The sequence below is a fragment of the Gavia stellata genome, chromosome 1 (assembly GCF_030936135.1).
Source record: "Gavia stellata isolate bGavSte3 chromosome 1, bGavSte3.hap2, whole genome shotgun sequence".
Classification (NCBI taxonomy): domain Eukaryota; kingdom Metazoa; phylum Chordata; class Aves; order Gaviiformes; family Gaviidae; genus Gavia; species Gavia stellata.
This window is the reverse complement of record NC_082594.1, coordinates 2,007,821-2,033,506: the sequence shown is the minus strand read 5'-3', so window position 1 is coordinate 2,033,506 and position 25,686 is coordinate 2,007,821. Positions and strand designations below refer to the sequence as shown.

General features: G+C 52.2%; 2 protein-coding genes across 3 annotated transcripts in view; one reads left to right on the top strand and one right to left on the bottom strand.

Annotated features, from left to right (window-relative positions):
• The window catches only part of FAM168A (family with sequence similarity 168 member A), a 213,707-nt gene extending 200,884 nt beyond the window's left edge, over window positions 1–12,823 (bottom strand). For both annotated transcript variants that reach the window (XM_059817214.1, XM_059817219.1), the window contains exon 1: window positions 12,796–12,823. The gene's annotated coding sequence lies outside the window, so the exon portion shown is untranslated. The remainder of the gene's footprint in view (window positions 1–12,795) is intronic.
• Window positions 12,824–17,359: 4,536 nt separating this feature from the next.
• Window positions 17,360–23,690, top strand: PLEKHB1 (pleckstrin homology domain containing B1). Its single transcript, XM_059818021.1, has 7 exons — window positions 17,360–17,393; window positions 18,485–18,551; window positions 19,032–19,184; window positions 20,125–20,227; window positions 21,163–21,202; window positions 21,859–21,964; window positions 22,377–23,690. The coding sequence occupies exons 2-7, from the start codon at window positions 18,515–18,517 to the stop codon at window positions 22,511–22,513; spliced, it is 576 nt and encodes a 191-aa protein (XP_059674004.1). The 5' UTR covers window positions 17,360–17,393; window positions 18,485–18,514; the 3' UTR covers window positions 22,514–23,690.
• Window positions 23,691–25,686: the final 1,996 nt, after the last annotated feature.

Sequence of the window (25,686 nt, the reverse complement as noted above, 5' to 3'; positions counted from 1 at the left end):
AAAAAGGTAAAAATCATAGGAAGGTCAGATGAAACCTAAAACCACTGAAGACACACACAGCTTCTTCCAGTTGCCACTGTAGGAAGAGAACTCCGTGATCCGTAAGCCCTACGGCTTATCTCGATAGCCAGAAAATCCTGATAACACCGAGAAAAACATATTCCAGAATCAATGCCCCCCTGCCCCAGGAGAAAACTCCTGTTGAAGTCCTCTCAGATTTAAACCCAAGATTGTTAACGAAGTAAAGCCCAGCTAATCCTGACTGCCAGCACAGTCCTGGGGAAAGAGGTCTCACAAGGAGATAAGATTCAAATCAACAGTTTCACAGATCAAAGGCACCAGCCTGAACTGTAAACCGAAACGAGTACGACACCAGAATAGTCTCTGCTGCACTGCTGTTACGCACTTTCTACAAGAGCCATTTCCATGTAAGCGGAATAATTTGGTGCTGTTTTGAAATCTGCACAAAACTTAAAAGAAAAACTCCATATAGGGCACAACGGAGGAACCCAACCAGGCGACCACGAGCGCAGGGTCAACAACCTTTTCATTCCTTCATGTGCTGGAGAAGGGGGGAAGTCATCGCTGTGGCATCTCGCAGTGTTTCTTTTATCTATCTTGGGAAGTACAGGCATTACCAACCCTTTCTGCCATACTCCAAATGGGAAACCGAGGCACCGCTTATGCAGTCTATGAACTAGAGGGAAATTGTGGGCATGGAAAGAACCAGACTGTCTCCCACGATCTAACTATGAGATCATCATTTATCACTAGCGAAATACCGGCCACAACAAAAAAACTTGGCGATTTGGGTTCTCCAGCAGAGAGAAGTGAAAAGCATAAGGCTGAACCAGATTATGAATTCATCCAAAGAAATCTCCATTGCTGACAATTCTGTTACGTGCAATTTTGGATGAAAAGGTTAAAGTCAGCAATGCTGGCCACAAACTGGCCCGAACAGATGCGAGGAAAAAAAGCTTCCCAAGGGGCAAACACAAACACAGAGCATCAGGTATTGTTTTGGTAGAAGGGGAAACTATGTAAACCGCAGAGAACAGGAGAGAATACGCACACTGTCGAGCCTACTGACAGAGCCAGAAACGCCAGTGAAGAGCATCAGGAAAGCACGAGAAAGTCAAGGACAGCCAGAGAAACACCCGTGCTGGAAGTCACAGGAAAACTCCGTGCGTACGCGTGCGGGCGGGCGCGCGGGTATTTAGCGCCGGCAGGAAAAATCAACCTTGGAATACTGAGCAAAATGGTCTCCCGCTGTTTGCTTCAGACTGTGTTCGGAAAAAACAGCCTCTGCAAACACGCTCTGTGAATCAGCACGATTGCCTCTGAGAAATACCTGGCTGTCATCGATTTCCTCTTTCAACAGACGATCACAAATATTGGCTAATCACTCTGGTCAAAAGAAGTAACCATGCACACCGGGAGCAGCAACTCCACGTCGGCTGGAACTAAGCGGCTGAGAAAAGATTTCAGGGATCCTGGAAAAGAACTGAAAAGGAAAGTCTAAGTCAAGGTTTGGCAATCTTTGCATGGTGCCATGCCAGGCTTTCTCTTCCCCATGCTACAGCTCGAATGTGCCAAGAGAAACCGAGCAGGATCTGGTAGAAGCTGCCTCTTGAACAGGCAGGAATCTGCTAGTCAATGGCATCTTGCTTCTACGCAAGACAGCAGCTTTTGCTGAGCGTAGAGCTCAGGGAGACTCAGAAACTGCAAACTGCTCCCTCTCGCAAATGAGTGCCTCAAAATGCCAAAGCTGTTATTCCCACACCCCACTCGTAGTCTGATTGCACATCCACAGGTTGTTGATCCCTGAGCTAAAACATGCATTCAGGACTTGATGCAAGAGAAGGCAAAAAAAAAAAAAAAAAAAAGCCAAAAAAAGGTCGTCAAACTGAACAAGGCTGCACGACTGATGAGAATATTTGGATTTGAGTGACTGAATGATATTGCAGGGAACGGAGAGATCATGAATTGCAGAGCCAGCATCTTTCCAACTAATAAGACACCTTCCCAGATGAAACTGCTGATGCATCCAGGAAAGGAATAAGCTAAACACAAGAGAAGGGCACTTCGAAGGGCAAATGAGGTTCAAAGTCAGACAAGAGCGTCCATAAAGAAAATGAATTTTCTATTGCTATATATGGATGCAAGGAGTCTGAATAACAAGCAGGAACAAATAAAATCCTAACCAGCAATAAGAAAAAAAAATGAAATCTGTTGCGATGAGTGTGTGACTGGACTTGAAAATCAGTAGTTCGACGGTGTTCAGATGCGAAACGGAGACGATGGCTGCGAGGTACCGCTACAAAGAGGAGGGAAAAAAAGGCTCACCTCTTTGACAGTTATCAGCACCGCAGAAGAACTGAATTTCCATGGCGACCGGGCAGTAACGTGGTGTGTTACAATGGGTGAAGCCCAGGAGGAGGTTCTGGGAAGCACCAAGAGAGGTAACAGCCTACGTGACTCCACAGGCATGTAAGGGGGGAAAAAAAGATGCGGGGTTACGGAGGAGACAGAAGGGGTACAGAAACTCTCATGCAGCAAGTAATTACAGGGGATTAGTTTCCCAAAATGCTAGGTGACCATTTATAACACAAAGTAACTATTTTGGACCTCATTACAACCAATAAAGCTGCTGTAATCACCAGACTGGAAGTCTTGACAGAGGAGAAAAAGAACAGACTCACATTTAAATATATCTAAGTCTAGTAATTCAATCAAGATTGCAAAGCGTCTTGATTTAAATAATTGATTTTAACTTGTATGACGTTTGTACTTTTTAGTTATCTTCTTAATGAAATATCAACATAATGAAAATAGGCATCACTTAAGATGTTGATTTTTCACAAATATAACTCAGCAGAGGAAAAATTAAGGAATTTGCATATAGATGATCCACTTATATTCACTCACAAAGTTTCAAAGTGCTTTTGGGATCAAAAAGGAAATAGCTACAGAGCAAAGTTTGGAAAGGCTTCTAAAGCAAATTAGAGATTTAACTCCCCTTGCAATCAATGGGAGGATACTAGAAAAATTATTAAGGAGTCTGTATTTTATACAGCAACTACAGGATAAAGCAAAAAATGAAACAACACGGATGCGTCAAGATCAAATTGTGTCAAACCAAAACAGCCTGGCAAAACTCAATAAAGCCAAGTGGAAGAGCAGCGTACGCTGCGCAGGTGGAGGATAACTAGCTAGGCTGATGGACAAGGGAAAATAACCTAGAGGGTATATCGGATCACAAATGAATATAAGTCAACAATACAATGGATTTGCCAAAAAAAAAAAAGAAGGACGTTTCAGATTGTTTTAATAGAGTGCCACGTGGAAAATAGCATTATTTCATTTTATACAATGCTGACAAGGCCACAGACTACCGAGTCTCTGTACAGAGAGAAGTAAACACATCAGAGTACAGGGCAAAGCTGCAAAAATAATAAAGAGATTTGGAAACAATATGATCCGTGAGAACAGATTAAAGGACCTTGTTCAGCCTAGAGGAAAGAAAACTGAAGGAGAACGTAACACGCTCCTATCAGTGACAACGGGGACAAGGGGATGGGTTATTTTGCAGGTCCTCTGGAGTGAAGCAAAGTATCTTAATTTGCCAGGGATATAAGATATTGGAAAAGCTTTTAACTAAATAGGTTAAGCACCCACTACCAGCTACCTGAGGAGGCTGGCTACCTCCTAAACTGGAAGATTTTAAGGAAAAATTAGAAATATATGTGTCGGGGATGCTCCAGAGACACTTTACCTTGCCTCAAGGAGGGGAACGGACTGGAGAGTCACCCGAGCACTCCACCAGCTCTGCATTCCAGTAAGGAAAGGTGCCTCAGAGGCACACGTTGTTTAACCAGAGAGTCCTCAAAGAGTCCTCCACCATTTCTGAGACCCCAAGGGTTCATTTTCAATATTTTTTGGAACACCGGAGAAAATTTGGAAGACAAACATTTCTAACATGACGACATCAGAAGAGGGCAAAGAAATGACTCAAGTAACTATCAATCAGTTAGCCAGACATTGGCTCTGGACAAAATAAGGGAAAACTGAATCAGACTTGATCTAGACTTAAAAAGGACAGGAACAAAATTAATGACAGTCAACGCAACGTTATGGAAAATAGGCCTTGTCAAACAAAGCTGATTTCATTCTTAGATGAGATTCAAAATCAGGTTGATAAAGGTAACTGCTGCAATGTAACAGGCAAACTTTTGTTGAGCATGACATCTTGATTAAAAAATTACCACTCTACTATGTCAACAAAGCACGCTTAAATGGATTTAGAGTTGGCCAACTGACAGATGACTAAAAGCAGTCATCCGTGGAAAATCACCGTCAACAAGGGTTCTGCTGGGCTTGATACGGAGCCCGGTACGATTCAAGAGGTCCACTATAGATCTGGAAATTAATATAATCATGGACAGGATTTGTGAATGGTCCTCTGGACGACAGATGAAGAGGACAGGCCGGCGATACACAGCAGTTTAGACTGCAAAGGCCACTCAAAGTAGATTTCAATACAACCAAATGCAAGATAGGAAACAAAATCTGAAAGCCAGAGACCCTGAAACGCAATCTGAGGTACTGCCAAGCCAGAAACTGCCCAGCACTTCTCAGCTCAATGCCACATGTTTAATTTGCCCAAAATAAAAGCTGAAAGACCACTCGGTTATGGAACTATGAGTGCCTCCTCCAACGGGAAGAGTTAACGGGTTATCAAAGGACCTTTGAATTTAGCCAAGAAAAGGCTTTTGAAGCAATAGTTGGAAACTAATTCAAATTAGACCTCAATTTTTTAATCAGGGAGGGTAATTAATTGCTGAAAATTTATCAAGAGAAGTAGCGGATTCTTCATGACTTGAGATCTTCCTACTAAGACTGACTGTCCTGGTAGAAGGTAAACAGCCCAAAATAAATAGTTATTAGGCTCCTTTTCCAGGGAAAACATAAGGATCTGTGGTTTCGAGGAGGTCTAATTAAGTCTAATTAAGCCTTAAGCTCTAGGAACTCTCTTCTAAGTCCATAAAGTCTAAGTCTAAAGCCACCAACGCAGCATCTGAGCACATCCCAATAGCACACAAAGCGAACCAAATCCATCTCCTGGCCTCCACAGAGGGAGAAGCTGTAAAACACTCCAAGATCATTTTACAAAGCCTAAAGCAATTTAAGACATTATTTCTTGACGGTAACGCTAACAAACACATACATAAAATCAAACTCCAGGAATTAAGACAGAAAAGCTAGAACTCAGATGTGATACCACATTTATCTACTGAGCCCACAAAATAAGCTTCTACCACAGGAATAGCCAACTCAAACCAAGTATCTTCTCTACAACTTCAATTTCTGTGTGTTATATACAGACAGTGAAAAAATTCTTGTGGAAAGAAATATTTCATTGAGCTTCCAAATGAGAACAGTCCTTATTCAGAAGACTCAGCTGGCTGCCCAGCTCAGCAGCTGGGATTCAGATGCTACAGTAAAGAAAAAAGAAGCCATTTCTCAAATTTATGGCACTGCATTTTAAGACTTCAAAAATTCTGTTGTGAATACAAGTCAAATCAAGAACAAACCTGAGCTTCAACCAATTTCCCTTGCATTGGTGTCACCTCTCACTTGCACCATGGTAAGAGGCAAGGATGACCAACGGGAGAGCGTTTAGGTGACCCTGTTCTCGTGGCCAAGTGACCACCCTCTGAATACAGCTCTGGCCACTCTAGAACAAGAGTAGGGGACGCGTAAGACAAGTCTGATTTCCTCCTCCAAACAACCACAAGGCCAACTGGCAATCTTACTCTAGCTGCCTACACCACACAACGCTGAACTTGAAAAATATGGGGAATGCTGTAGTTTTTGCAAAAGCCGTTAAATGTCTCATTAAGTGATGACATACAGAGGAAACTGAAGAAAATTATTTGCAGAATAAACTACTACAGAGTAAATGCTCATATGGGGACCTATTCCAGGCAATTGCACTTTAAATGCTCACAAGCTTAATTCAAAATACTTTTCAATGGGGACAAGCCCCTAGAGCCCACCTGTCCGGATAGACACTACATTCATCTTGGTTGAAAGATCATCAGCAACTGTAATGAGTGATCTTACTTTGTTCACGTAAATGGCAGGAGAAGATCAAACATGCTTGGAGACTTCCTTCAGTTAGGGCCAAGTATCTCTAGAAACAGGCTAAGCCAAGTAGTACCCATCTAGGGACACGTAAACGAGTCGTGTTCCAGAGATCACCTCCAACTCTGTCTTGTCAATAAATAGAAAACAAGGTGTCTCATATGTAAAAGATATATATATATTACACGTATGCAGATACAGAATGTCATTAAGTCCAAAATCTTGCATTGAACAGGATGATCCACAGAACAGGAACAGACTTATCTGCTGGGTCTGCGTAGAGTCCTAGGAGTTTGTTATGAGTAACCACATAAACCCCCTTGTCCATTAAAAAAGCAAGTCGTCATCTCCTGCAAATTCAAGTATAAAGAACTGAGAGGAAAATGGGGAAAAAGCAGACCATGCTCAAAACTTCTCACTAGTCTTCAGGATGTATTTCCAACATCAAAATGATAAAAATCCACACGTTACCCAACTCTCTAAATTTGGTATCTAACGCCAAAGAAAGCAAAAGCCCAAACACTGTGCTTTAATTCCTGGCAGATAAACTAATAAAATAAAGCGCCTGATGCCATAAAAGAGCCAGATCTTTTTGATTAAGTTCAACAGCAAATTAGAAGCAAGAAAAAATACCCTGCAGAACTCGAGATGTTACGGTCTATTTTAACTTTTGCTGCAGTCTGCAATCTTTATCCATTTTATCAAAGAATTAGACATGCCTAGCAGGCATGATGGCATCTATTCTTTTCTTGCCAGTTTAGTACTTTTTCTCTCATAAAATACTCTAAGCTTGTCTTCAGTAATCCTCCCAAATCTCTAACCCTTTCTAAGACAAGGAAGGCAAAAATGTTCAGCCTACAAATACACTTCAGCATTAATCTTCCTATTGAGAAAGTTGTCATACGAAAACCCCGTTTTGCTGCTCTGACTTTTACTTTTCCCACCTTCCAGTTTTCCAGGTGACCGTTTCACTCAAGGAGAGAAAGGAAAGACAGGAAAAAGTACAGCCAAATACAAAACAGCATCTCCTATGGTGATAACTCTCCTAAATGGAGACGCTGGAGAGCGTCAACAGGCTCACATATTTTCCTCCCAAAAAGCACGCAATTACTTGAAATTCCTTTGCAGTGCTCGGGGTTTTCAGCACATCCATAGTAAACAAAACTCAGAGAACTTTTTAAAAATTATTAAAGTCCCACTCACGCTGTGAGGAAACCAGTGCGTCTCCATCATCCTCAACAGAACCTTGTTCCCTCTACGGTTCTTTGAAAAATTAAACATTACGTCACAAATACCATCATCATCATCACTTCCCTGCAGGGTTCCAACAGGAATGATGGAAGAAATACAAGGTTTACTTCAATACAAGCGTGATGAACCATGTCATCTGCTTTCAGACTGAGAGGCAGTGAGAAAGAGATTTTAGAAAAACAGATAAATAACAAAATGCTCGTATTTGAGTGAAGTTATATATTAAACATCTATCTGGCAATGACTCAGATTTGTGTATTCGTGTTCCTGTTTGGAGCCCAAGACAAGAAAATGTCCTGGTTCTCAAAAGTTGCTTCATACCTAAGAGCTTCCACAAATTTCAGAAGATCTGCAAATACTGGATATACCTTAAGAGCTGGATCTTCCCTGACTGGGATCTTAATTACGGGTCTGGGATTCACGCTTCAGATGCCCGTCACGAAGCGCACCCGCCTCTCAACAAAAGAAAACCCTGAAAATTCACAACTCTTCCTGTTGCTACCCATTCAAAGCAACTGGTAAGTAAACATAAAATCCCACGTCAAGATTATCCACCCAACAAAGCAGAGCCGCAATACATCAGAGCATAACAATACAAAATACATAACCTATACATGTTCCAAAATCAGCAAGACAAATGATTTTCATGTGAAGGCCATCAACCACCACCTCCATAACACCTCAGGCTCTTCCCCACCTGCTCAAAACTTCTCCCAAACTCCCTCCCACAGCCGCTCTCTCTTGGTTGGGCAAAGAACCACACGTGCTCCAGCCGCACGTGTCCCGACCAGCCAGCGAGATGCTGTCTCCTAGAAAAAAATAACTGTTATGAGCCCTGTTCCCTGGGTAGAAGCACTGATTTGATTCTCTGCCCAGCAGGCAACTTTCTCAAAACTTTAAAAAAAATAAATAAACAAAGCTAGATTGTCTTCTACGTCTATGGCCCTTTGAAATCTGGATCAAAGTGCGAAGGGAGTGCAGAATTACTGGCGGGCAGGTAGATAGTGCGATCACATCATCCATACTTCCTCAAGAAATTGGGTTTACAAGAATCCGCATAAACAAACCTAGCACTGTCGCTGACATTTTCTTCTCATACTTAGTGACATCGATGTTTTAAACACGAAAATAGGAACAGAATGATTCAGTTGAGTGGAAGGAACAAGAAGGTCACACAATTTAGACACCTCTGGAGAACTGCATCCATCCGACTGGCAGGTAGTCGAGTCACACAGAAATAATTCTTGAAAATTTATTCCCAGTTTTAAAAAGTGGTTGATTAAAAGCCAGTATTTTTTAATTCAAAGAGTTAAAAGACCATCAACAGGCAAAAAACGGATAGGTGGATTTTATTTATTGTTACTGAAACAAAAATCTTCCTCTATTTATTGAAGAGATGCACGACAGCATACGAGAATCCAGTAACATCAGACAGGACTAACTGATTCGCATTTAAAATCAGCAAAAAAAATGCTGTTTAGGTAGTTTGGAAAAACACCATAGAATACAATGAGAACACTTTTCTCAATCAATCATTTTGGATCAAATATTTCTATAGACTGAACATGACGACTTACAGATTTTAAGCAGCAAAATTGAGTCTAATTGATTAGAAAGATGACGGCACATTAAGGAACGAGACCAACGTGAACAGTTACGAACCTCTCCTTCGTAGCCAGCTTCTCCTCAGACGCACGATCTCACCCGCAAATAAATCAAGGACGGCGCTGTTCAAAAATTACCTCGTTTGCACTTTGAAAGCGATGCAAGAGTCACTCCTCCCCGAGCACGCTGGCTAATAACACGGTTCTCTAGGGGATGCTTCAAATACTTCTTTGTCGTACCAGCGCTGGGAGGAGGAGATTGGCAGGACATCGCACGTCTCTCGCCTCGTGACAAGGGTCAGCTCGAGCACCTCCACGGCGCGGGGAGATGGCGCTCCGCCGTCCACAGCCGCCCGAGGAGAAGCCAACCAAGCGGAGCACCGTCCAGCCGCACGTCAGGAGCGCGCGAGGGGAGCTAATTCAGGACCGAAAGGCACAGTTAAGAATGCCGCGGTTTAAGGAAAGACTTTATGAATTGCAGAGGAAACAGAAAGTACACAGAGCACTTGTGCTGCGGAAAGGGAAATCGGGGGCCTCTGCAGATACAATCAAGCCCAAAAGGCATGACTGGAAGACAAATGAAGATCATAATCCAGGCTGAAGGAAAGAGTGAGCTCAGAAAGGAAGATATAAAAGTTGTATTTCCCTTTTGACAGCCTCATCAACTGCTACCAACCGCTTGAGAGCTGGAAATCGGCAGAGAGTTCCTGGCTGGAAACGTGGAGGTTTCTAACTACCAGAGGATAAAGGTCTGAAACGCGCCTCTGCCACAGGCAGGAGCAGAAAAAGACCCGGGTTTAAAGTAAGACTGAATTATGTTTATGCCACGGTTGCTGGCTTTCACGGTGGGTAGGACTTGGTGACCCAAGAGCTCCATCCCAGCTGCGAATGTCCCGCTTCCCAGAAAAAGATTGGAGCCAATCTCGCGGCGGTCGCCTCTGAAAACTTACCAAAAGCGGACACTAACCTGGATTAAACACATGCTTCCCTTGCCTAAAGCGGCTGCATTTGCACCTACGCGTCCAAACCGAGGTTCACAAGCTCTTCTAGACAGATCAGATAATTAAATTTAGACTCAATTTAATTATCATTTTAATTATGTTGATGTACTGAAGGCCTTTCGCAGAAATGCTTCTCCGAAGCATTTTCACTTGCCTGAGAAATGTTTTCAGGAGCACCAAGAGCAGTATCACCTTTTTTTTCCTGTTTTCCCCGTTATCTGTGTGGCGGGTTATAGGGGAGCATGAAAACTTAACTGCAAAGAGGGGTTTCAAAAATCCATAAAGAGCTCACCTACTGCAATGCAGACTTATCATTGAATTTGACAGATGAGTATCACCTAAGATCAGAAAGGATCTCTAAAATATGTTCTCCCTGAATGACCCTATCCCATAGTTATTTCACATTAATTTTGACGCAATACGGGTGTATCGTTTAGGTTTCTCACTCCAAGCAATATTTCCCATTACCGAACAAATTCAAAACACCTTCACGGCACGCAGTCGTTTTGCTTCCGATCCCTTTGTTCCAAAGGAGAAGGGTTATATATCTACCGCTCCAAAAAAAGTGCGTCTTTACTAACAGCCAGGAATTTTAATCAACCCGAGGGTACACAAAAAAACTCGTACAATACTATCTGAAATACTTAGCACACATTCACTAAAATGAAAGGCATATCATTCGAGAGAGAGATATCCCTTCTGAAAAATGTAAACATTTACTTTGGTAAAAAAAAAGAAGTTAAGATGCGTAACTAGGTGAGTTGATATTTGTAACTTCCAGAACAAAAGTTAATCAGATTTAATATGTATTTCATCAAAAAATACATTGCTAACTGCCATCAGCCCTTTGAATGACTACATACATCCAGCAAGAATAAATATTCAGACCATAGTCGTTGGTTGGGGGGGAGTGTTTATGTACTCAACCACAAAGGTCAAGAGAATCCATGAAACAGTTAAAATTTAAACTCAAAATCAGAAAGAACTGAAAAGAAAAAAAAAATAAGCATTTGGCTTACTATTACTAATTTCCTTTTTCTTTACATTGCTCAACATCGCTCCTCAATTTGAGTTCTAATCAACAACCACTTCACAGTTAACATTTCATGAAATAATGTGGTTGATGCAATCAAGTCCAGCAAAATGTTTCCCTAAAGATGTTTCCATCATTCACATTCCTTTAAAAAAAAAAAAAAAGCTCTAGCTTCCTCCATCGCTATTTAACAGCAAGAATAAACACACCACTGCATCTTAAATCATATTTTGATTAAAACATAAATAGAATCACTTAGGGTTTCTTTCTGGTTAGTACAACGTGCCTTTGTCCAGGAGAGGGGAAAAAAAACCCTCAACCTGCTCATTTTTCTACGTTTGACAGTATTCAGCACTAAATGAATGCCTTTTGAATGAAATTCAGCCTATGGAAATACAAGCCATAACCTGAAAGCTTATCATCACGATGCGCAGGGGGGGGAAAAAAAAAGAGGAAAAAAAAATTCCCCCAAAAATCCAACACAGTACAAAACCTTTTCTTTGGTAATGAATATTTATTTCCTTTCCGTGTTTCAAGGCTCCTCTGTTTTCTGTTAAGGACTGAAGCTAAGCACCTTTTTGGCATTATTAACCCGCAATACAGCGACGGACTTCATCGCCCTGAAAACTGCAACGCCAATAACAAAGTATTCGAGCAATTACCACCACCAACAACAAAAAACCAAATCATTAAAAATAATCCCCCCCTTTCCTAAAAACGAAGGGAATATACTATTTTTAAATAGACAGGAAAAATAACGCCGCCGTACATTTCCCAACCTTGCGCTCTCCGCTTTCAGGCTACAGATGCTGCGCGCTGACATCCCCCCTCTCACCAAACCTGGGCCATGTTTAAACCCCCCGCAAAGGGGTGCGGGACGGGGGTGACGGCCGCAGCTCGGCCCATCCCATCCATCCCATCCCATCCCATCCCATCCCATCCCATCCCATCCCATCCCATCCCATCCCAGTTGCTGGCGGGCTCCTTAATATTCCCCTATATCGCCGTCCTCGTCGTGGTCGTCGTCCCCACGTGCCCCTCTCGATGTTTTCGGTGGGTGCGCCGTGAAGCGGTGGGATCCCCCATCTCTGGGGTGCACCCACACCCCCGACCCCCCCCCCCAGACATCTGGCTGAGGGTCGAGAGCGGGACGGGCAGAAGAGAATCCCCCGTGAGGCCGCTCACTCCACGTCCCTTCTTCCACACCAAGAGAAGGCGAAACTTGGCTTGGACCCGGCGGCGGTGGCTCCTCGGGGGGGGGGGACACCCCCAAGCACCCCGAAAGGCGGCTGCTGAGGTGAACCGAGGCTCCCCCCGACCCCCCCCCCCCCCCCCAACCTGGGGGCATCGCGCCCACTCCTTCCCCGTGGGGCTGAAGGCAAATCCCGCCACTGAGGCTGTGGGGGGGCAACAAGCTCCGGGGGGGGGGACAGGCTCCGGGGGGGGGGACAGGCTCCGGGGGGGGTCTCGCCCTCCCCAGGGCGGTGGTCTCCCCACCGGCTCGGGCTCGTCTTCTGCCACGCGTGACCCTCACCTTGAGGGGCCCACGCAAAGCCCCGTGCCGGGAGGATGCTCCCCCCCCCCCCCGCCCCGCGCCGCCCCCGGCCCTGTCCCCTCCGGGGGGGTCACACACTCCCGCCTCCGCGGTCCCCTCACGACTCCCCCCCCCCCCCCCCCGCTGTCACCCGCCGCCTCACACCCCCCGCCCGCAGCCCCCCCCCCCTCAGCGCCGCTCCGGGGGTGTGTGTCCCCCCCTCACCTGCGGCTGCTCGGGCGGCGGCGGCGGCGGCGTCCCCTCTGCCGGTGCGGCGGCGGCGGCGGCGCGCTCCCCCTCCTCCCGCTGCCTGCTCGGCGGTTCCTGCTCTGCCCGCAGCCGCCAGCCGGTGGGGGAGGGGGCGGCGGCGGCGGGCGGGGGGGGGCGGGGGGGGAGTACCACCAGCGGGACCGTTACAGGCGCCGGGAGGACTACCGCTCCCGGCATGCCCCGCGCCCCGCCGCCGCGGCTCGGCGCCGGCCGGCTGCCGCGGGGCACGCTGGGTAATGTAGTCCGCGCGGCGGGAGGGGAGGGAGACAGGGCCCGGGCGGCCGCGGGGCACGCTGGGAGGTGTAGTGCCGGCGCGCTGTCTGCTGGGAGCTGTAGTGCGGCGGGGGCCCTGCGGGGGGGCGGAGCAGCAAGGCATGCCGGGAGCTGTAGTTCGGCGGGGCATGACGGGAGCTGTAGTCCGCGCCGGCTGAGGGGAGGACCTGGGCCGCGGCGGGGATCCCCCCGCTCGCCGGGCCGTGCTAGGCGGGGCTCCGCGGGGGACTGGGCCCGGCTCCGGGAGACGGGCCCCGGGCCGCCCGGCGAGGCCACGGGCCTATAGCAGCCAGGCCTGCGGCGGGAGAGGGGGGGAGAGCCTGAGGGCCCGGCCTTGGCCGCCTCCCCGCCGCCTCCTCCTCCTCCTGCCGCGGCCTGGCCTTGCCCCGTCCCCTCTCCTTACACCCCAAACCAGCCAACAGCCCGTTCTGCCTCGTACCCCCCCAAAAAACCCTCCCCGCTCCCCCCCTCCGGCGCTGGCAGCAGCGGGGCGCAGACCCCAGTGTCACCCGCTCCTTCTCCCTTCCCCGCTCCCCTGCCGAAACCCTTTGCCCCCCGTTCGGGGGGGGCAGCCACCCCCTCAATAACGGGGGAAGGCGGCTGCGGGCCCCCGCAGCCCGGGGAGGGGGAAAGGGCCCTTCTCCGGGGGCACAAACGAGCGTTTTCATTTCTCACGCAGGAACAGGTGTGAAAAACTTCACACGAAACCTTTTAGGCGGGACCAGCAGCACCCGCCGGTGCCTGCGGCTACGAGGTGGGTGCAAACTGCGCCATCGCAGCTCAGCACCCCGGTTTTAGGGCAGGAAAGGAGTATTTTGGGAAAGTGCTGGTGTCCAGGACGTAGAGAATTAAATTCCTATGGCTCCTCACTCAGGGACTGACACCAACAGAGGTACGTCCCCACGTCCCCTCCTTGATCCCTCCTGTCACACCACTCATTGCTCTTCGGAGTATTTTGGTTTTCATGAAGATTCCCGCTGGCAATTTTATTTCCCAAGTGATCAATGTCAAACCACCCCCTGAGGAATCAGGGAATTGGGACGGGGGGTGTCCCAAGGGTCGCACCCAAGCTGCTCGCTTCAGTTTCTTACCCCTCGGACAGGCTGGTGCGGGTGTCGTGAAAACCATGTCAAAGGAAACGTTTCTCCTTGCACGTTTCTCCCGCAGGGTGGAAGAAGCTGACGGTGGCACTGATGGGACATGCTCAGCCCCGGTGATGCTGTGTCGTACAGTAGATGAAGCCTCCAGCGGGATTTGGGAGCTCTTTAACAGCCCATCGTGGGGGTTTTACCCCACCCCTGCAAGCCAGGTACCGACCCATCCCAACGGCAGACGTGTGTTAGTAAGAGAAACAGCAAATGTTTGTTGTCCTCACCCGCGGCTCTCCCTGGGTTCAAGCACGGGGACAGAGGGGCTGACACCCCCCCGAGCTTCTGCCCATCTGCCCCCACACCGAGGAGAGACACTGGTTTCCTACAGAACATGAGACATGGAAGAGTTTCAAAAATCCTTTCTTTCATACCCAAAACCCAAGGCTTTGGCTAGGATGGGGGAGATCTCCACCAGGCACCGAGCCACCGCTCTGTGACAGCTTCTTGCTGTAACAGCCACCCAGGTGAGACGCGGACAGAGCCCAGCTGGAGGAAAAACAAACTGGAAGTTTCAAAGTCCATCTCTTTTACTGAGCAGCACCCGATTGCTTTGGAAAACGGGGGGAAATATGTGATTTGGCTCCTGAGCGAGGCGCTGAGTCCGTTCCCATGTTGCATCCTCTCCCTTCTTCCACCTGCGCAGCTTTGCTGGCTGGAAATAACCTCCTGGTTCCTCAGGTTACCGTTTCCTCCCAGCATGCCCCAAATTTATCCCATCTAACTAAAAAAAAAAACCCGGTTTGCAAAAAAATAAATAAACCGAGCCCCAAAATCCTGCACCAGCATCATTTTCTTCCCCAGAGGAAAGCAGAGCGATTCGGTGATGTTTTATTGGTACCGTGTCTGGTTTGCGATCCTCCAAGCCTGCCATTTCAGCCCGTCCATCACAAACACATGGGCTGCATTGATGTTTGCTCTCTGGGGGGTTTATTTCTGCTCCCTTTTTTGTTGGTGTTGTTTCCCTCCTCTCCTTCTTGGAATAAACTTGATGTCTTATCTGCCAGCCGACCGGGGGCTGCAGCCAAGCAGAACCCATTAGTGCGGCGCTATAGATTTTCAACCCCATGAAAATCTGCTGCCATTTTAAATAGAGCATCTATTTATTTCACTCGGCAGCGTGTCCTTTTGCTGTCAAGGAGACAAATTATTCTGGTCCTGTGGCAGAGCTCACGATAACACGACGGAAAAGCTTTGACAATTAATACCAAACTGTGGCACACGTCTACCTATGGAGAGGCAGCCCAATACTGGTGGATAGCCCGGAGTAAATCCAAATTTCAGCCCAAATCCCTTCCTAAGGGAACTTTTTAATTAATTCATCGCAAAACAAAGTATCTGCCCCAACCCCTGATTTCCAAATGCGCGTCTCTGAAATATTTAGTGCGACCAGGATGTTTTGCAGCCCAATAACCAGCATGAGAGGAGGCACGGGGCTGCGTGTGTGAGCCCCGGCTGACGGGGCGATTGCGATTTAACTCCTTTGCAATCAACCTGCGTGCTGCTGGATTAATTTAATTCCTTCTGCTGTTCGCCACAGTAAAGCCAGCGCCGGCGGGAGGGGAGGGGAAAGGGCTTTACATTGAAAAGCCTGCTGGAAGAGATGAGGAGATTTTGCAGTAAGGGCTGCCAGATGCTTAATAAACATCTTTATTATCAGCGCAGCCTTGACTATAAATAACCTGACTTGTATTTTAAGCCGCGTAATGCCAGCCAGCCGCCGGGGATTGCGCTCCCTAAGTTGTCTCGGGCCCAACCGCTTCCAGCACATAGGAAATGCCATAGGAAATGTGCTATTTCCTTCCCTGGGCAGCGAAAAAGGCTTTGGGAGAGGCTCTGGGCTCCCACCGCAGGCTTGTCTGGGTAGAAACACATCCCTGCCCACCTGCAAATCCTGCTGCGGGTAACGCCCGCACGTCTGCCCGGGCACGCCCTACATATGTGTAGAGAGAGATATACATAAAAAATATATAGCTATTCCTTACTGGCCCTTATTTTGTGGAAGAAGGGGGGTGGATAAGAGGGGTTGGGTGATTCTTAGCTCTTTATCTCCCCGAATTATTCAATCTCCCGTTTTCCCTGCTGTTCTCCAGTCCATGATTTCCAAATCTGCCTGGCAGAAGCCAGAGACCGAGGACCACGTCTCTGCCGGCTGCTGGCCGGATGCAGGGATGCATCCCAGGCTCTCCTCCCCTCCTAACCTCCGAGGCTTTTTTGTTCCCAACAGGTTTGCAAAGCCTCGGGCGTCTCAAGTGGGGCGAAGGGCCCGGGTAATGCCCAGCGACAACTCCAGAAGCTTTTCCAACCCAGCAGCCTTTGAGCATGTGCGACTTGAGCCCGTCTCTCTCCGGAGTCAACGATAGTTTTGCTCTTAACTCCAGCGGGAACCAGGTCAGACCTTGATTTTAACCCCGAGGATAAGTCACCCCACTCAGAAATTCAATTCAGCCGAGCACTTAGGTGCTTAAAATTTGGGTTGTTCCAGATTTACGCTCCTGCCGGTGGCGTGCCCCTGGTGCTCGCTCCGGCAAGATCCTGTTGTGGTATTAAACGCCTCCTCAGACCCATTCCCAGCACCGGAGGAGGGTCCTGCACCCCCCAAGCATCTCATCTCCCCATGCCCAGCTCCGGTGTGGGGGGCAGGAGACCCCCGGGCATCCCCTCGCTGCCCCGGCACAGCTTTGGGGGTCCTGTTTGGGCCGAGCCCTCCCAAGGGCACCCACGCCGCTGCCACCAGCGCGTTGGTTATTTGTGGTCCCCGTAGTCCCGGTCTGGACCCCCTCGTTGCCCATCTTCTCCCGACCGTGCGGCTGCTCCGTCTCCGGAGGAAAACTGGGGATCTGGGGAGAAAGCGGGGCTTGGAGCGGCTGGATCAACCCCGGTGGCACCAGCCCCGCAGCATCCCGCCTGTGCCAGCCCCGGGCATCTACTTTTTGGGGCTAAATCGCTAAAAAGCCACGTTTTCCCTCTGGTCGGCACCTTGGGATGCTTCTAGCCAGCCGAGCCCGCCGGCCCGCCCCTGCCGGTACCGGACTACAGCTCCCGGCGGGCCGCGCGGGCGGGCAGGGCCGGGCAGCGGGAGCGGAGCGCAGCGCTGCCCGCAGCGGGGACCCACCGCGCCGCCTCCTCCCGGTGAGGGATGCGGGGGGCGGCTGCGGGGGGAGCACGGGGGGGGGGACCGGGAGTGGGGGGCGACTACCGGGGGATGGGGGTACCGGGGGTGGGGGTGCCGGGGGGACGGCAGTACTGGGGGAGTGAGGGTACATGGGGGTGGCAGGATGCAGAAAGGGGGTGCCCCAAGATGTGGGTAATGGGGGGGGGGAAGATGCCAGGGGTTGCGGGTACCAGATGTGGGTACAGGAGGATGAGGGCACCAGATGTGGGTACCGGAGGGGCCGTAAATACAGGGGGATGAGGGTGCCACGGGGGTGTGAGCACCGAGGGGTGGGTGTACCAGGGGATGGGGGTGCCTGCAGGGTGCAGGACAGGAGGGCGAGGGTGCCAGGGGGAAGCAGGCAGCGGTGGATGAGGGTACCAGGGCTCCAGGGGGATGCGGATACCCGGGAATTCGGGCACTGGCTAACGCAGGTACACAGAGGTACTGGGTGGGGGTCTGTGCCTCGGTGTGCCCCCAGACCAAGAGGGGACCCAGCCAGGCAGTCCTGGAGGCCGTCATGGGGTGCTGAGCCCCCATCATCAGGGCGCTGGAGGCCCCGGTTGATGGGCGGATGGGGCAGGAGGGCCACAGAACAGCTCCTGCCTGGCCCTGGGGTGTTGGCGCTGCTCGGGGACCTGGGGAGCGATGACTTCATGGCCTTATTAAGGACTAATTTCCATCCAGGCGGTGAAAACAAACAAGCGTGGCTGTCGTTTGCCGTGGAAAGTTACTGGGTCCGTGGGGAGTTAGTGCCTGTTTTCATACATGGCCCGGATTTCTCCACTTACCTCCACGGGATGATAATCCCTAAATCCCAATGAGATTAAAGGCAGAAAGAAAGGTGGCTGGAGTTCCTCCTCCCCACCTTTGCACTGTTTCCCAGAAATCCCACGTCTGTCTAACCCCGATTAACCTGTGCGCTTGGCTCATCCCCCCTCAAAAAAAGGGGGCAACGAGGGTGAAGCCCCATCCCGCTTTGCTCCCGGAGCCGCAGGGAAGTGAGAGCTGGGGGAAAAGCCAGAGGCGAGGCGGGAGCTGCTATTTTAACCCCGTTATTTTTCCCAAGCCAGCAGGTCCGGAAAACGCTCCCGCAGCCATGGCGCTGGTGAAGAGCGGTTGGCTTTGGCGGCAGAGTAAGTGCAACCCTTGAGCTTTCCAGATTGGGAGCCCCCCCAAAAAAAAAAACCCAGAGAGGTTTTGGCTACGGGATGCTGAGTGGAGGCATGGGGGGGGCAACAGGCCCCGACCAGGGCGGTTAATCCACGGCAGCGAGGAAATCACGGCTCAGCCGCTCGCAGATTTACGTAAGAGGCGAGAGGGGCCAACAGACGCGCGGCTCCACGTCCGAGGCTGGATCCAGTCCCGTGCGCACGGCGGGGCAGCACCGACATGCCCTGATGGCTTTTTTGGCAGCCCTTTTTAATTTAAAGCCACCTGGCCATGCTGCCCCGGACGCTCATGCCAGGCACAGGTGCCCTGTGGGACGCAGCAGCTCTTGCAGGGGGCGGTGGGATCCGGCTGCAAATTTGGGGGGCGGCCCCGAGTCTCGTGAGCGTGCTGGCCGTACCCTGCCGGGTTCGCTGGGGTCCTTCACCTCCTCCCCATCCCGTCAGGCTCCATCCTGCGCCGCTGGAAGAGAAACTGGTTCGTCCTCTACCTGGATGGCAGCTTGGTTTACTACCACGACGAGACGCAGCGCGACATGGACGGCCGGATCCACGTCAAATACAGCTGCCGGGATGTGAGGACCGGCCGCGAGTGCCGAGGTGAGCAAAGCCCCGTGTCCCCAACCCCAGACCGTAACCCCCGTCCCCACCTAGCCGTAACCCTTTTAAATGATGCTCTGCTTGTGCTCGCACACGTCTAGGATTCCCCAAAAATAATCCAGGCTGCCTAATTCACCCCTTTCTAGCTCCCAGCCAGCACTGGGCCGTCCCCCATGAGATGCACGTTGCATCTTCTCTCCCATTGCTTCTCCACGGGGAAGGAGGGAGAAACTTCTCCTTCTGGTTTCTGCTTGTTCAAAACACGATCCCACGGCCCTGACTCATCCCTCGCCGTCTCGCACAAACAAGGAGAACAAAGCAGCGGCTCGGCTCGGCCCCGGCAGCCCACGGCTGCCGCACAAAGCGCCTTTCTTGGGCTGCGAGCGGCGGTGAAGCCAGGATGCCGTGGTGGGAGTGCAAAGCCAAAGGTTTATCCTCACCGGAGGCTCCCACCAAGCTCTGAGGCCCGGGGAAGGCGCAGGCATAACCGAGCCTCGTGGATTTAAGATTTTGGTCTTCCTCATGATCCAACACCCGCGGCTTGTGCGTTGACAAAATTTGGGTGCCTGCTGCAATCTGGCAAATGCAAAGCAAACGCAGCTCAGCCGAGATTTTTTGGCAATCTTCCGTCCTTTCATTTTCTTTCTGCCATGGGGGTGGAAATTTCTGCTCGCCAGCTCTTCGCTCGTGTTGGCTTTTAACCTCTGAGATCCCGACCGTATCTTGTAAGCGGAGACAGATCCGAAATTAAACCCGAATTGCGAGCATAGTGTCCCAGCAGGTTTTTAATGGTTGCATCTGTTAGCGGCACACAGCGGGGCTGCTCGTGCCAGGGGTAATTTGGAGCCCGACCCTCTCCCGAGAGGCTCCGTGGGCAGACGGGGGGTGTCTCTGGGGCATCTCTTTCGCTGAGGCCGGATCCTGCCCCTTCCGTTCCCAGACGTGCAGCCGCCCGAGGGGAAGAGCCGTGACTGCCTGCTGACCGTCGTGCTGCGGGACGGCTCCAAGACGACACTGTGCGCCGAGAGCGAGGATGACGCTGTGTAAGCCGAAATCCTGCCGTGGCAGCACTGAAATGCCCTCGGCGGCTTTTTTATTCCAATTATCCAAGCCTGGAAAGAGCCTCGGCCAGGCGAGAGCCCCGTCCCGCTCCCACCCGTGGCTAAAACCCCGCAGAGCCCGTTTTCTCAAACACCCGCGTTTGCTCGCAGGGCGATAGGCGCAGGCGGAGATTTGGGTTTCCCACTGAATAATTCAGAGCCAAAAGCAGCTATTTTTAAGCAATGGGTCTTCCTGTGGGGCGGGTTTCCCTCCTGGATGGGAAATCACCTCTCGGCCCGACCGAGGATCACTGGGGAAGGGTTTTCGTCGGTATTTGGCGATAAACAGCGTGAAACTGAAGTCCTTATAGGCTTAAGGTCATGCCCAGCAGGAGGAAACACCCACTTACAGCACTGTTCCCCTTCTATTTATTTCTATAAAAATTAAGAATTTTATTTTTATAAAAATTGAATTTTTAAATAAATTAAAAAAGAAATTAAAAAGTGGGAAACCTCCAGCTGAACTTAGATGGAGGGAGATGTTCCGTCACAGCCAACTTCAGCTTGATCAATTGAGTTTGACCCCAGTTGAATGGAAATTCATCCATTACCCACCTTTCCCCCCAATTTAGATGCCATTTTCCTGCCTGCCCTTGTTTTAGCCGGGGCCGTTCCTCCCAGGGAGAGGGTTGAGCCCTGTGCCCATCCCCATGGCGTCGGGTACCTCCCAGCACCTTCCTGTCCCCACCTATTAGCCCAGCGCTGGCTAATAGAGAATTAGCGATTAGTGCCGGCCCCGCAGCCGCATCCAGGGGTCACCGGAGGGAGGGGGGGACACGTGTGCCCAGGGGAGCTGCCGTCCAGCCAGGTGGCCCCGCGGGGACCATTCTCCCCCCCCAAGCACACCCCAAAACCAGCCCCCTCTGTTTTGTTCGCAGCGCTTGGAAGATGGCCGTGCTGGAGGCTAAATCCACCCCGGTGAGGCTTCATCCCCCCAAAAGAGGGGCACCGTCCCGGCAGGGACTTCGGGCAGGGCGTGGGTGGAGGTTACCCCACCCCGGGGCTGATGCTGAGCTCAGGGTGGCCCCCCAAGACCCTGCGCCCATCGGGTGGCCTCGGGGCACGGGGAGTAAAGCCCCTGGAGCCAGACGGGGGAAGGAGGTGGAGGAGAAGGGGTAGCGGTAGAGCAGCCTGCTCCTGGTGCCACCGACGGAAGATGACAGAGACGAGGGTGACCCTGTTCAGCGGTCGGGGGTGACAGGGGCAGAGTGAAGGTGATGGGGGACACAGTTAAGAGGAATGGGGGAAGAATTTAAGGGGAATGGGACACGGGTAAGGTGACGGGAACACAGTTACAGTGACAGAGGCCAAGTTAAGGTGACGGGGGGCAGAGTTAAGGTGAAGCACGGGTAGGTGATTCGAGTGCTAGAGCAAAGGCTGCCCCTGGCCTTTCGGACACTCTGCACCCCCCTTCAGCGGTGCAGGGGAGCCCCAGCGATTCAGGCCCCCATTACACATGGGGGAAACTGAGGCACGGCACTGGCAGGGCCACAGCGGCTGGGCTGTGGCTCCACCGTGCCCCGCAGGGCCCCAGTCTGGACCCCAGCCTCACGCCGCGCTCCCGCCGCTCCCAGGTGCACGTCTACGACCCCTACGACGACGACTACTACCAGACGGTGCCCCTCGACTCCCACCAGACCGCCTACATCAGCTCCGGCCACTACGGCCACCAGTACGGAGGTGGGTGGCCCCATCCGGCGGCATGGGGCTGTTGGCCGGATCCTGATTCACCCCATCCCACCCCAATGTTTGTTTGATGCTTTGCCTTCTTACCAGCCAGGGGATGCTTAATTTGGTCGGGGCAGGGTCACAGCTCCCCCCTCGGCACACGGATCCCCCCGGAGCGATGGGTTTGCAGTTTGGGGATCAATGCCCGGTTCCCAGAGCCGATGGGCCGAGACCTGGCAAACTCAGTGCATCACGGCACATTCAGGGAGGGGGCTGTTTGCCGCAGTGCATCAGGGGGAGGATGCTGGAGCCGTGGCATCCCTCGGGTGGCACCTCAGGGCCCCTCCGTTGGCATCGAGTGGTGCCAGGAGGACAGTGTCCCCCCGCCAACCCCCCCAGCTCACCCCCCTTTTTTGCCTTGCAGCTCCCGGGGTGACCCACGTCATCGTGCGCGAGGATCCCTACCGGGTCTCCGGGGACCAGATGGCTTTGGGGCTGCTGGCGGGGGCCGCCACCGGCGCTGCCCTGGGCTCCTTCATGTGGATGCCGTGCTGGTTTTAGCAGCCCCACACTCTCCTCCCACCCTAAGCTGGGCCAGAGCCCCCCGACGCGGCCCCCTTTGCCTCCCCGCCCCGGTTTAACTCACCCCTGGCTTGGCACCCCCCATGAGCCACCCTCAGCTTCCCGAAAACAGCCTGCTCAGCACCCTACACCCTGGGGACAGAGATCCAGCCCCAAACCCACCCCGTATCCTCCTCCCAGCCCTGGCTTTTGCATTAAATAACCCCCACCTGCTTCAGAGACCCCCAAAAACCTACCCCAGAACCCCACAGTGCCCGATTCCCGTCTGCAAAGGGCCTGGGGAGCTGCCGGGGCCGTTGGCGGAGGGAAGGCCGCACTGCCCCAGCCCCAAACCCTGGCTCAATTCCCCATCCCAAATCTCTGCAGGGAGGTGGCTGCGGAAATACCTGGTTTTATGGACCGAGGGGGAGCGCGGGTGCAGCTCCAAACAGCTGTTTTGGGGAGATGGCAGATTTTTTTGCAGCCCCGGCGTTGAAGCACACGGCACGGCTGCTTTGTAAGGGCTTTTTTTGGGGGAAGGCTCCAGCACCGGAGCCGGAGTGGGTGCTGAGACAAGACGCAACCCCAGGGTGCTCAGGAGACAGGTTAGATGAAATATTAAGGGGGATGAAAACCTTTGCAGAATTTTCAGCCCGGCGCCAGTCCCCTGGGCCTGGCCAAGCTGGAGAAATGGTGTGAAACCCTCTGGGAATTGGGGTGAACCCCCTGGGAATTGGGGCGGGAAGAGCCCTGGGAATAGCACAGCTTCCCCAGCCTGGCAGCAGTCACTGCGGGAGGGACACGCAGCATCTGGAGTTTCACCCTGATTTTTGGGAAGGGGAAGAAATCGCTTGGGGACGAGGGCAGCTCTCCCTGGGGACCAGGGACCCTTTCTGGCAGCCAAGCCGGGATCATCGAAGCAGGGATTTGGGATTGAGGCAGGGAACACGGTCCCTCTGGATGGCCCTGAGGCCTGGGGACAAGTGGCAGCTCGCAGTTTTTGCACTGCGTTGGGCAGCACCAGGCAGGCGTCGAGGGACGGGGGAGAGGCGCAGCTGCCGAGCATCGCCCTTAGAGGCATGATTTTATCCTGGAGACACCGTCGATATTAAACAAATTCAAGAATTACAAACAAAAAACACAGCTAGATATTAAAAAAACCCCATGACACCAGCGCCGCCGGCCCACTCTTCCGTTAAAAGCCCCGGATCAGTTCATCCCTGCACCTGATGGGGGCTCGGAATGTCCCAAAACACCATCCTCATCCTCACCCGACCTCCCTGCTGCTGCAAACCCGCTCCCATCAACCACATCCATTTTCAGAGCGAAAGAAGAAAAAAAAAAAACGCTATCCGCAGTCTAATAAAGGCAGCGAAAAATGAGACCCAGCCTGCGGGTGAGTGAGGACGAGGAGAGGGCTGCTCATCCTCACCAATCTCCGGGGGGGGGGGGGGAAGGTTTGGGTCCCCCTCGAGAGCTGCGCATGGGTGTCACCAGCTCCTCCATCATCTCCTGCACCCCCTTTTCCTCCCTCCCTTTTCAAGCGGGAGTTCCGAGGGCAACTCGAGGGGAGGGACGGCTCGAAAACACCCTCTGCTTCCTGCAGAAACGGGGCTTGAGCTGACCCCGCAGCGCCCAGACGCGGTCCCCGGCACCGCAGGGTCTCGGGGTGCCGCTCGCAGCTGCCGAACGCGGCACGACAGCCCCAGACGCTTGAGGGAAAAAGCTGCCCGAGAAATCCCGCTCCCTGTGGCTCTATGGGTGCTAGAGGACGACCACCATGTGCCGGCAGAGCTGCTCCTCTCTTTGCGTCCCAAATTCAGGGCCTGCGGGATGAGCCATCTCCCTTCGGGAAGGGCGCAGGGCAGGGAAGGGCCCTGCCAGCCCTGCTTTAAGCCTCAAGATGGCTTAAAAGCATCGCTGGGTCGATTTACTTTGCACAGCATCGAAGCTGAGGTTTGCCTGCCCCCTGCTTTTGGGAAAAAATTAGCGTTTTCTAAGTCAGGCTTTCTCCCACGGCCCCTCCATCGCTGAGTGTATCCCAGCACACAAACCCCAGCTTTCAGGGGGTGGAGAGGAGAAGGATCCAGCCCCGTACACCCCTCCGCGCCCCCATCCCTTCTTCCCGCTCCTATTTCCCAGTGCAGGTCCCGCATCCGGCACACTCACCTCTACGCCGCCCTGCGGCACCACGCGCCCCTCTTCTGCCACCGATCCCCAGCCCCCGCGGTTATTTCCGCTACACCGGGGTGGGGGGAACCACAACAACAGAGAAATTAAAAAACAAACCCGCGGCTGCTTTTAGGACGCAACATGGGATGGGAAACGAGCTGTGTGGAGGCTGAAGAGCGCTTGGCCCCGCTCCCTCCTGGATCCGCGCTTGGCCCCGTCTAACACAAGGGCTGCTGTCCCGCTTTCCGACCCGTTTTCTGTCGTCACCTCTGCCTAAACCTGTCCCTGCGGGACCGGAAGACCCTCTGAGGGTGTCTCCCACCCCAGCCCCAAAGACAGGGCTTTGGGAGCAACAGCCCTTCGCTCCATGCGGCTGGGAACAAGCCAGGGAGCAGGACCTGCCGCAGGGCAGAGGGATGGGGCAGCCCCGCTGCGAGTGCAGCCAGCCGGGGAGGGCATCCGTCTCCCACTCCCACCACGGAGTCCCACGGTAGTGGGGCACAAGGGCCGAGTCTGGTTCAGCTCTGGGGCTGTGCACAGCCCCAGCTGCCGCCGCCACCAATTAGTGCCGACGGAGACTCCCCGGTGCCATCCCATCTGCCGGGAAGCGGAGCAGCACGTCTGGCTGCTAACAAAGCAGCCTGGGACGCGGAGCCCCTGGGGTCGAGCATAGCTCCGGCGGGAATAAAGCATCGGAGCCTCAGCAGCATAACCTGCAGGTGTGAGTTGGCTTGGGCTGGGCAGGGTAGAAGCAGCTGCAGGGAGACGCCAAGCAGGGGGGACATCCCCTAAACTCTCTTTTCTCCGGGACTTCAGCAATCCCAGGAGCTGGCAGATCTGGGAAAAGCCGAAGCTTTTCCTAGGTGAGCCCATCTCCAGTGCTGGGCCAGGAGCCACTGGCAGGTATTTACCGCACAAGGTGCATAACCCGAGGGTGAGACACGCCTGGAGATGGAAACATCTGGAAACACTTTGCCGAGAGCAGCACGACATGGAAATCG

Coding starts and splice junctions, on each gene's coding strand:
- PLEKHB1 (XM_059818021.1), top strand. CDS start 18,515: ATGGCGCTGGTGAAGAGCGGTTGGCTTTGGCGGCAGA. Junction 19,185..20,124: donor GACCGGCCGCGAGTGCCGAG/GTGAGCAAAGCC, acceptor TTCCGTTCCCAG/ACGTGCAGCCGCCCGAGGGG. Junction 21,203..21,858: donor TGGAGGCTAAATCCACCCCG/GTGAGGCTTCAT, acceptor CGCCGCTCCCAG/GTGCACGTCTACGACCCCTA.